This window comes from Condylura cristata, unplaced genomic scaffold (genome assembly GCF_000260355.1).
Source record: "Condylura cristata isolate star-nosed mole 26May11 unplaced genomic scaffold, ConCri1.0 scaffold00019, whole genome shotgun sequence".
NCBI classification, from domain to species: Eukaryota; Metazoa; Chordata; class Mammalia; order Eulipotyphla; family Talpidae; genus Condylura; species Condylura cristata.
The window spans coordinates 15,083,221-15,094,348 of NW_004567120.1; the positions used below are offsets into that span (position 1 = coordinate 15,083,221).

Genomic DNA, 11,128 nt, shown 5'->3' on the forward strand with positions numbered 1-11,128 from the left:
CAGTGTGAGTTCAATCCCCAGCCCCGGAGGTGACCCACATGGCGCAGCAGACCTCTCCTGGCCCACCCACTGCTCCCCTCAGCAGTGTACTTCGTAGATCTGCCTGCTCTGCTCCCCATTCTGGCTCTGGTGAATCCTCTCACCGCCCCTGTACCTCTGGCCTGTACCCCAGTTCTGCATGCATAAATAAATCTTTAAATAAGAAATTCTAAACAATCAAAAGGGGGGAACTTCTTGTGGCAGAAAAAAAAAGTGACATAGTCAATCTGTTTCATTTTCCTGCTGGTTCACAGAGAGATTATCTTCTCAGCCTCTATTACAGGTCTAACTACTTGACTGTGATCAGCAGTGATATTTATCAGACCTGGCTGCTAAAACCTTCCATAACATTCCTTAACCCCCACTCACAAAAGATTGATTGGCAGTGAAATTGCAAAGAATGCAATACCAAAGAGATGGTGGGTCCATAGGACAGAAGTCTGAGTCCTTAAATGAGAACCCTGCCCCTCTCTGCACCATTGTTGACCTACATGTATCGTCTCCCAAATAAATTCCTTTTGTGTTTGGCGTAAAACATTACATACTCTTAATTATCAGAGCCCTCAGTAATACTCAGCTACAATAGCCCAGAGATGACCTGCACGAATTAATTTACTGTTTCAATGTATTTATTTATTGTTCTGATACTAGTGCTTATGTAAAAAGGTGGATGTTTATAATTTATTCGTATACATGTATTACATATTACACAGATATCCATGCTATTCCAAGTTCATGTTCCTCCACTTTGCTTTTATAAAAAGACCTACATCTGTTTTTGTTAACTGAAACCCGAAGAGGTCTTTGGCTTTTATGATGAAAAGTGAACAGAGCAATGAGCATTTGTTTCACAGCAGCTGTTCTGGAGGTCGCATGTGTCCCAAGCAGCAAGAGTGGCACCACCAAGCTCCCCCCAGACACTTTGTACAGGCTTTTTATTTATTATATCACTCCAGCTTGTAGGTTTTATGTGTTACTTAGAATGATTTGGTAGGTTATTTTTGGGTCTGGGAATGCTTAAATAATTTTCTGTATAAATTGATGGTAATTGCTGCTTCAATTTATGCCATTCAGCTTATGAAAGGTCTCCTGGAAAGGCTCTACTTCTAGATAGTGGAGAAACCAGTACACAGTCCAAATAAAATACTTCACACCCAGATACCTTCTTTACCAAAATTACCACTAACAATATTGAAAATTTGATTTTTTAAATTAAAACATAAAGCTAAATTTAAGTTTAACACAGGAGAATTGCAAAGAATAAAACTTGAAGCATGTATTTGAGACATAAATAAAGGAAGATGTAGATTTTTTTTTAAATTAACGTATCCACACTGAATTGCCTTCGTGAAAAAATCCCAACATAAATAAGAGGGGATTGCCAACTCTCTGTGAGTGTATGTGAAGTACTTTCCTGCCAAAGCAATGATTTTTCAGACCCTGGTCAGAAATATTCGTGTTTGTGAAGAGATTTCTGAAACTTTCCTGAAGCTTTTTGAGGAAAAGAACTGAACATGAGAGATGTGCCAGGTCTTGGAAACAAAAGAAATGTGAAGACTTTTTCCTCAGTAGGAGGAAAAAGTATAAGTAGCAGACTCCCAATCAAGATCCTAAGTAAACTATTTTAACACAGCTTGTCACAGCTGTATTTAAAATTTGCCTGCAGAAGGAAGGTGCCAGTGAAGGCAAAGAAAAAAATACCTAAGGAATACTTCAAGCTAGATGTTTATTTTTTAGTAAAGTGATTTGCTACCTCTTATCAAGAAATCACACACCCCAAGGGTTTGAATGGAAATCAAACAGACACTTGTTGCCATTTCACTTCAAAGTTCTTGAAAAAGGAACTTTTCTACCCATCAGCAGTTTAACTTGGCAATTCTCTCTCCTGTAATTCAGGAGGGACCTTCTGTCTTCATCATCACAGGAGGGGCGGAGCATCCTCCGAAGCTCCGGAGAACAGAGCCCGGCCAGGCTTGGCCGAGGGGCTGCATTTCACAGGCTGCAGCTGACAAGAAGCCTCAAGGTAATGGCTGTCTTCAGGCTAGTTATTTTCTAGGGATTTCTGAGAGCCCTAGAGTAAAGGTGAGAAAAATAGGGTTGGTGATCTTGGAGTGGTGGGGATGGTGTGTGACTTTGAGAGAATTGCTGGTATTTCGAATTATCCATTTGGGGTGGTGGGGGAGTGATGTTGTATGTCCCAATGCTTTAAAAGTCTACAGTGTGAGAAGTGATCAGATTACAGCCTCTATATTAAGACTTAAATGCAGCAATGCGACTAAGGCTAATTTATTCACATGGTTATATTGCCAGACATTCTGTTACTATTTTGAATTTTTTAGCATTTATTAATTTACACAAATGACTGCTGAAAATGTTTGAAAGCATGGGAGGAAATTCTCCTATGAATTGATTGACACACTGAAACTGTATTGCCAAGTATAGGTGAACATAGAAAAAGGAACAAATATGACTTAAATGAAGGTACTTGTATATATATACAAGTATATATGTGTGATTAGAACAAATCTGGGAAAAACAAACTCCCATGTTAATCAGCATTTCTAGATGGTCAGATTACCATTTTAATTTATCTGGATTCAGCATCTTTAGTAGATTTGTCCAGGTTTATTTTTATAATGAGAAAGAAACTCTACAACATACCCATTTTGTTTCAAACACATAAGCATTTATGGGTGCATATAGACATGTAAACCCACCCCCTTTGTCTTTTACTGATAGTGGAAATTTTTCTGGATCTGATCAAGCACATAACCTGTTGCTGTGCTGGCTCTGACTTTCACGTGTCCTCCTGCAACTCATTCTTCAGAACCCAGGTATGACCATGGTCAGTGAGGACCATTTCTCTATACCTTTTAAGTTTAAAAGAGTAAGACCAACAGGATTTGACTTCTCTAAGCATTTCTTAAAATATTATGTGGAACAAATGTAGAATATAGTACTATGTTCCTGGAGGTAAAAATGCCAATCGCTGCATATCATGCTTTGAAGTGTCTGAGTAGTATAAAGTGAAAGAAGCAGAACATTTGTCATATGATCTCACTTACAGATAAATGTCCATGTTAGTAATACACATGTAGGCTACTATAATACATGCAACTAAATGTTGGAAAACATACCTGTGATGCTATTAATATGATTATCTGTGTAGTCAAAGAGAGAGGGCTAACTTACTGCTCTCTACTTACAATTTCATTAATTTCTACTTAATTAATTTCCTTGTTTCATATCATCAGGAATAACATTGAGATAAAATGTTGCAAATGTGGGGAGAAAGCCATTTAAAGAAATTCATAAAAAATCATGTGGAAAATATGTACATAGTGGATTGATGTTCAGACTATGCTCTGAATTGGGATCTGATGTTGGTTTGAAATGATATCTATTGATCAATACATATTAAACAAATCCTGGAAGGAGAAAATATTTGTAGTGATCATGTCTTTAAAGTTACACCTTGTTTTGTATATATCTTCCTGTATCTTTTCAATTTTTAATAAGATGCTGTATATATTTATAACAAGAAACATTATAGTTGATGACATTATAATCCTAGGTAACAAAAACCCTGTGTTTAGTATGGAAAATTTCAGAAGCCTGGGAAGGCTCCAAGATTGTTAAATATAGTTCCCTGTTTTCTCATTAGAAGGACCCCGTAGGGAGGTAAGGTCCTATCTACACTTCCCGAGGAGGCTGCCATTCTGATTCTGGTCACAAGATGGCACCTGCCAGGTTTCCTAAATTTTCTCCAGTAAACCATTTTTGTGAAATAGGCAAACAACGCAGTAAAATGTATTTTGTTTTAGAAGACTCTGAGAGAGTATGTGCAGTGTGATTAAAACTGGGGAAAAATATATATGTAAAGACAGAGAAATTCACGTGATGATTTATGTGAGGATTCAAACAAGATCTACAATCTGGCTCATGGTAGAGACAAGGGAGATACTTCCCTTCTTGTCTCCACCTCACACTTTTTCTGAGAGAGATAATTTCAGTATGAGCCAAATAGTGTAACTATCACAGAGAATTTAGAATGAATAAGAAGGGAAATAAATATGGTATCTTCATCAGAGATGAGATTTCATTTGATTGCTGTGTTTCAGAATGATGTGCTGCTAAAGTTTTGGTAAGGTGGATCCTTTGCACCATTTCTATTTAATTGATTGGACTTCCTATCTCTTTTTGGACAGCCCGTGAGACTCAGGACATCTGGACCACAAGGCCAGATCTTCACAGTCCATACGACATTGGGTAAGGCTTCACAGTTTCACAAAATACTTCACATTGCAAAAATAATGAGAAGTTGGGGCATAATTTATTTCACTTCCTGCTCTGCAGTTGTAGCATTTTGAATAAAAAGCCACATTTCATACTAAAATCATGTTAGGTTAAAAGCTGAGGTGTAATCTGTAGCCATAATACTTTTGTAATTAAAAGTCACGGCTTGTAGTTTGGGCTAAAAATTCCATGAATAAGTCATACAAGAGATTGTTCAGCTTTCTAGTTAAGGCCCTAGCCATTCCTTTGACTCTCAAGAAACACTTGAAAACTGTCTGGTCCAACAAATGACCATAGTAAGTCACTCTGAATCTCTGCTTTCTAAACTCAGGCTTTTAACAAGATCACTATGTTGTCTGTCCAGGAGGTACAGAATCTCTTCTCAGTGTCTTTGGATGAACAGGGACACAATTACAGCTTTAAAAGTAGAGAACTGTGTTCAGCTAGAACAGTGCTTCTCAAAGAGTTCTGAGAAAAGAAGCATCAAAATCACTTGAGAATTTATTTGAAATACAAAATAATGGGCTGTTTTCAGACCTTCTGAATAAAACTGTCGGGATACAGCCTAGAAATCTAGTCTGAACAAGTCTTCCAAATGATTCCAGTGCCCAATAAGTTTATGTTCCCACTGCCCCAAGTATAATGTCAGAGGTACAAAGGTAGCGATGTACCTAAATTATAGAGTCCCTGACATACCACACAATCTCTACCACCTCTGCTGTCTCACACACAATCACTGCTTAATGCATAGTTATAAGGGCAAGTTCTTTGAGGGATTAGGAAAGTATTTCTCTAGTTCTTTTGCCTACCCACTTTCCTCTGTCTGACGTACCACTGATCATTGTTTTTTCATTATCTCTTCTCTGTTTGCAATTGCTCACCTTCTGCTTAGACAAAATCATTTCATTTACTGATACTATTCTTCTTTTCCTCCTCCCATTTCAGTATCTTCCACATTGTCTCATTCAAACAACGTGTTCAAGCATTCTTTGGAAATTCAGCTGGAGAACAGTTTGCATAAGCTGTGAATTCTTTTATAGTTCTAAGACAAAAGAGACTGGTAGGAGTACTGTTTTGGTCAGGACTGCCTTAGTAGTGACCAGAATAGCCAAACACTTCAGTCTCTAATAACTTTTGACACAAATCTAAATCATAATGGATGCTGAGTATGTTCTATGTAATTGGAAAGATCAATTATGGCCAGCAAAAGTTTTATCTCGATCTGAAACTTCATCAAACAGTAAGAGAAAAAAGACATATTCCCTTGAAGTTGAAATACTCTCTCTGGATGAAAAAATTCAAGTGGAGAGCACAGAAACAAAGGTCCTTAGTAAACCTCAGATCGAAGCCATTGTCTCCTCACTAACAGCGCACTCAGAGGTCAGTTCTGAGCCTACAGAGGAAAGCACGTATGAAAGATCACTAAAAGTGGCACTGAATATTCTGAATGAAAGAACCAGCATCAGTCAAGCAAGCAGTTCCGATGAAGAAGAAACCACTACACTGCCTGAAGATGGGCCAGAAAAGCCAGATCAGCTTTCAGATTCACCCCCTCGTAAAAAGTGTCGGCAGCAAGAAGGCGACCCACTGGAGTGTGTTGATGAAAGTGAAAATCCACCCTCTCTGTCAGTATCTTCAGAGAGTGATAATACCCCGTGTGATGACAAATCACAGGTGCCCTCAATCACTGATACTTCTCCAAATGAAACGGAAACAAAGTTATCTCTAAACTCTAACTGGTGTGAGGCTTTCCCTTCACTTTCAGAAGATGATGATGATGAGAAAGAGAATAAAAAAAAAATTGACATCACTATAGTTCCATGCTTTTATCCCACAATCAAAGAAGAGGATGAATGTGTTAAAGAAGAAAAATTTGCTCCAAATTCACCACTAGATAGCTTCAGTGTGCCCAAAGCTCTGAAGGAGGAGACAGAGGACATATCCACGGAGTCCCTGGCCGTTTCCTCAGAATGCACACCCTTGTTAGAGAATATTGAAGATCCTGGGGAAGGTCCCTCAAATCCATGCCCTGACACCAATCAGGAGCAACCTCCTGTGGAATCAGAGACAGGAGCTGCGACATCTCCCAGGCCTTGTTCATGGGAGTGTCAGCTTTCATTAAGTGCCTCTAACAGTGTTCTAGATTATTCACTCCTTCTTGTGAATAATGAAAGAAATCTTAACAGACTGGATTTTGAGGATCTTGAGGAAGAACTTCAAGCTTCTGGTAAGTCAGTGCATCAGAATTCTATTGATGCTTCCATATTAGATGACAATGAGGAAGATGAAGAACTCCCACGCGTCATTTTTCATTATGAGACACGTTCATTTGAAGCAGGAATGATAGTTTGGTTTAAATACCAAAAATATCCTTTTTGGCCAGCAGTGGTCAAAAGCATCAGGAGAAAAGAGAGAAAAGCAAGTGTGCTTTTTGTTGAGGCAAACATGAATCCTGACAAAAGAGGCATTAGAGTGCCTTTTAGAAGATTAAAGAAATTTGATTGTAATGAAAAACAAGCACTTGTCGATAAAGCCAGGGAGGAGTACAGTGAAAGTATTGACTGGTGTATCTCACTGATATGTGATTACAGAGTTAGAATAGGTTGTGGTTCTTTTTCAGGCTCTTTTCTTGAGTATTATGCTGCTGACATTAGTTACCCAATTCGGAAAGTAACCAAACAAGATACCTTCAGAAACAAATTTCCAAAGCTCCAAAGTGATGATATTGGGGAGTCAATGGTTGTGACTTCGCAAACCAAGAAAATGTCCTTCCAGAAAATTCTCCCTGATCGGATGAAGGCTGCTCGGGACCGAGCCAATAAGAACCTAGTGGACTTTATTGTAAATGCAAAGGGAACAGAGAATCATCTCCTAGCCATTTTAAAAGGCACAAAAGGATCAAGGTGGCTGAAATCATTTTTGAATGCAAATAGGTTCACTCCCTGTATTGAAACATACTTTGAGGATGAAGATCAGTTGGATGAGGTGGTGAAGTATCTACAAGAAATCTACAAACAAATAGATGAAAGGATGCTGACTCTGATAAAAGATGACAAAATTAAATTTATTCTGGAGGTTCTTCTACCAGAAGCGATCATCTGTTCAATTTCTGCTGTTGATGGATTAGATTACAAGGCAGCTGAAGCAAAGTATCTAAAAGGACCATCTCTAGGATACAGGGAAAGAGAGTTATTTGATGCAAAAATCATATTTGAAAAGAGACGGAAACCATTAACAAATGAAACTCATTAAGACTCCCACGTGTCCCAACTATAACAGCTTTCATAGATGTTAGTTTTTAAAAAAAAATCTGAATAATTCCAGCATATAAATATTTTCCATAAACAGGAGACTTTTGGTACTGTGTTTACTTTTTGGCAACCTCTAAAATCTGTGCATATACTACATCTTTTTTTAATGCTTCTTCAAGTCAATTTTATTAACATAACTCAGCAACCTGCTTTCCCATACATTTGTAGAATGCATAATTGCTAACTGATTTTTAAGGGAAAGTAATTTTTTTTTGGTATTTTTACATCTATGCTGTATAATTAAATACAGTGTGCACAATCATTTCAATTTAAAAATTGCACTGGTGTTAGATAGTAAGCAAGATAATTAGAAAAAATCTAAAGTCATCAATTATATATTTTTTGCTTAATTTTTATAAAGTATTGGGTTTTATCTTAAAATAGTTGATTATTTTTTCTGCCATGCTTATTTATTTTTGGAAAAAAAAAATCTCTGAGACATAGAACCAAAGATAGAGATGCTTTGCTATATATTATAACTAACTGCAATTGTTTTGCAAGAAAACAATCTGAAATTCAAAAATAAGTGGATCACCTGCATGCAGTTTAACACATATGCAATGAAAATGTGAATAACATCTCAGCATGCAAAAAATCACTTTGGCAGCCTTGAACAGGATTGTCCTTTCTACACATCCCTGAAATTACATGTATGGGAGTGTCTACTATTCAAAAGCAGAATGGCTCCTTAAAATGACAGGCTTGTTTGGCTGTCGTCTTAACTAACAGTGACTGTATCATCTTAATATAGCTGTCTGACCACATGTGGAAGGCAGCTAGAATCACTGTATTCACAGTCTGGTTACTCTAAATGTATGAGTCTAGGCTGACTACTTAAGAGCCCATGTAGCTTGATATAAACATAGAATATGCAAGCACTTTTTCTGAGTCTTGTATCTCCAAATAGGAGATACGTAGTCACTTGTGTCTCAAGCCACACAATCTTTATCATGTGACTTATTCATAGAATAGTTTCAGTTGGTTCTAATAGTATAAATGCCAACTGGTAATTCATTCCAGGCGACTAAAAAAGTAGATGGACCAGAATCTAGGGATTTAGAAATGGGCCATAGCAAAAGCCTGCATTTGGCTTATATGACTATTTTCCGAATATGTTTAAAAGTACATAATTAAAGGCAAAAGTCTGAAGCCAATGATTTGTTTATTTTACCTTGAAACTTTAGTAAAAATATTAGGAGAGCTGCTTTATTTTAAAAACCTGACATAAAAATAAATGTTAAAGGCTTAACATGAACCTGTCTGCATTTTTAATTTTAGAATACAACTCTGACTTTTGAGCTTTTGTTATTTTTTTTTTCATATGGCCAACATGTTTTTGTAAAATTTGCAAAAGTTGATGTCTTGATTTGCAATAAAAGCATTGTATCTTCCAACTTGGATGTTTACTTTAGCAAATTTCAGATTACAGCTACCTAAGAGGGATTTCTGAAGGCTGATTATATATACACCTATATATATAATTTGCTTGAAATTTTTGCTTGCTTTAGTCAATTTAATGCTTGTTATACATTGTTATTCTAAATAAACACTTTCATGATTGATTTTTGCATTATTTTCTTAACAAAGCTTTCCAAGTTGTATAAAGTTTCAGATTTAACACAATCTTCTCTGGTCCCAGCCTGATAAAGACCAGAACTCCTCGGGAGTATAGCTTTCTCAGACTCCTAAGGATTATTTAATGACTGAGACTATCACTGCATGATATGTGAATCGTATATCCTGGGGAAAAACTGAATTTGTAAAGTTGTACCTCTAGTTCAAATATTTTACTACCCACCTTCAACTTTCTCAGTGAAGCCACCTCTACCTCTTATTTTTATTATTTTCTTTAATACCTCACTCATTCAGACAGTTGTAAGTCAGGAGAGCAAGTGATTCAACATGTGGGTTAAAGCTACTCCGAGGATAGAATGTGAAGTGTAAAATTTAAGGCTGACCCAGGTGACAGGGTCAGTTGTAAAGTGAGTCAGATGACAATCTAATTTCTAAGATGATTAGGATGTACTAGTTCAAATTAGTGAGAAATACTTATTAATCTCATGGACTACCTATATTTGAAAACCCCGTATTTGTGAGTGTCAGGGTGTATGGTTTGAGGTAAGGAGAGCACATTTGAACCCCATGTATTGTATACATTGCAGTGAGCCATGTACCTCTGTTGGCACTGGCATTTGGAGTGTGGGAATGGGTGAGTCTGGCTTCCAATTCATGTCGACTCAGATCCCTTTTAGTTTGAATGGTCGTTTAAGGCAGGGTCTAAGGCAGCCCCTAATCTGGGTCCCTGACATTGTTGGTGCACCCAATGAGACTGTCCAACCTGTTGTTCATTATATCCCATTGGATTAAGGAGATTTTCAACTTCACCAGTCATAGGGGAGACTGATAAATATCAGACCCACATTGTAGTTGTTAGGTTGGGAGAGCTACACAGAAGCTGCGTTCACAACATTTGCAGTTCTATATCAATAGATGCACACTAATGAGAGTAGAACTCTGAAAGCTTGAATAGCAATGAGTATGAGTCTTCATTACCTCCGATCTTCTGAACCTTTAGCCTGACAAAAGCAGCCCCCTGCCCTCCTAATCCTGGCTCTTTAGCAGCTCTTGTTCCTAGAAACAAGGCAACAACCCCATCTAAAACAATTACCTAGGAAGACATTACTTGTCTTAACACCCAGCACTGATATTTTCATTGCTTCTAGCTCATGACAGGGAGAAAATAGGACACCAAAAGAAATAAAATGTGTTCTCTATTCAGGTGGAAAATCCAAAAGGAACTGTAGGAACTGGCCAAAATGTCCTGTCAAGACCTGGGATAATGTTGGAATAGCTTTAGTGGCTGTCAAGCAAAGGAAGGGGAAGGATTTAAATATACGGGAGAACTTATTATCACTGGGCCACACACCTATAACTCGGGGCTCAGCCTTAATATGCTGCCTGGGTGGTATCTTCAAGCTTGGACAACAGCCTGTAATATATAATACTGAGCAACTGTAACTTGCCAAAACACAGAAATTGGTGAGAAGGTCAAAGGGAATCAGGATGTTAGAAATTATGATTGCATGAGACAAGCTATTTCTGAATGATTTTCCCTAGGAGGGCAGAGAAGATACTACAATAATAATACATTGGTGAAGGAGAACATCGACATTGAGAAATTAATATTGGCTTTTCTCTGAAAACCATAGTTGGAAATAGGTTGCAATGGAAATAAATGATAGGATTCCAGAATGGCAGGTCCCTGGTGCAGCACAAAACCTCAGGGACAAATTGAGGAACATTCCCATAATGGGAAGCAAATTCAGTCAGCCAGGCTAACTTGACATATGAAGTCTGCAGCAATGACTTATAGATAGTAGTATTCCAGGGCTAGAGTTCTAGAAAGTTCTATTCTTTTAAAAAAAGATTTATTTATGCATACAGAACTCGGGTACAGGCCAGAGGTGCAGGGGCAGTGAAAG

The 11,128-nt window shown here is 37.6% G+C and overlaps 1 protein-coding gene across 2 annotated transcripts in view; it reads left to right on the forward strand.

Moving 5' to 3' along the window:
• The window catches only part of LOC101630376 (PWWP domain-containing protein MUM1L1), a 22,359-nt gene extending 14,361 nt beyond the window's left edge, over nt 1-7,998 (forward strand). For both annotated transcript variants that reach the window (XM_004685914.2, XM_012727038.1), the window contains exons 3-6: nt 1,936-2,062; nt 2,779-2,873; nt 4,248-4,308; nt 5,281-7,998. In XM_004685914.2, the coding sequence (XP_004685971.1) occupies nt 5,491-7,587 (2,097 nt within the window). In that variant the 5' untranslated portion in view covers nt 1,936-2,062; nt 2,779-2,873; nt 4,248-4,308; nt 5,281-5,490 and the 3' untranslated portion in view covers nt 7,588-7,998. The remainder of the gene's footprint in view (nt 1-1,935; nt 2,063-2,778; nt 2,874-4,247; nt 4,309-5,280) is intronic.
• Nucleotides 7,999-11,128: the final 3,130 nt, after the last annotated feature.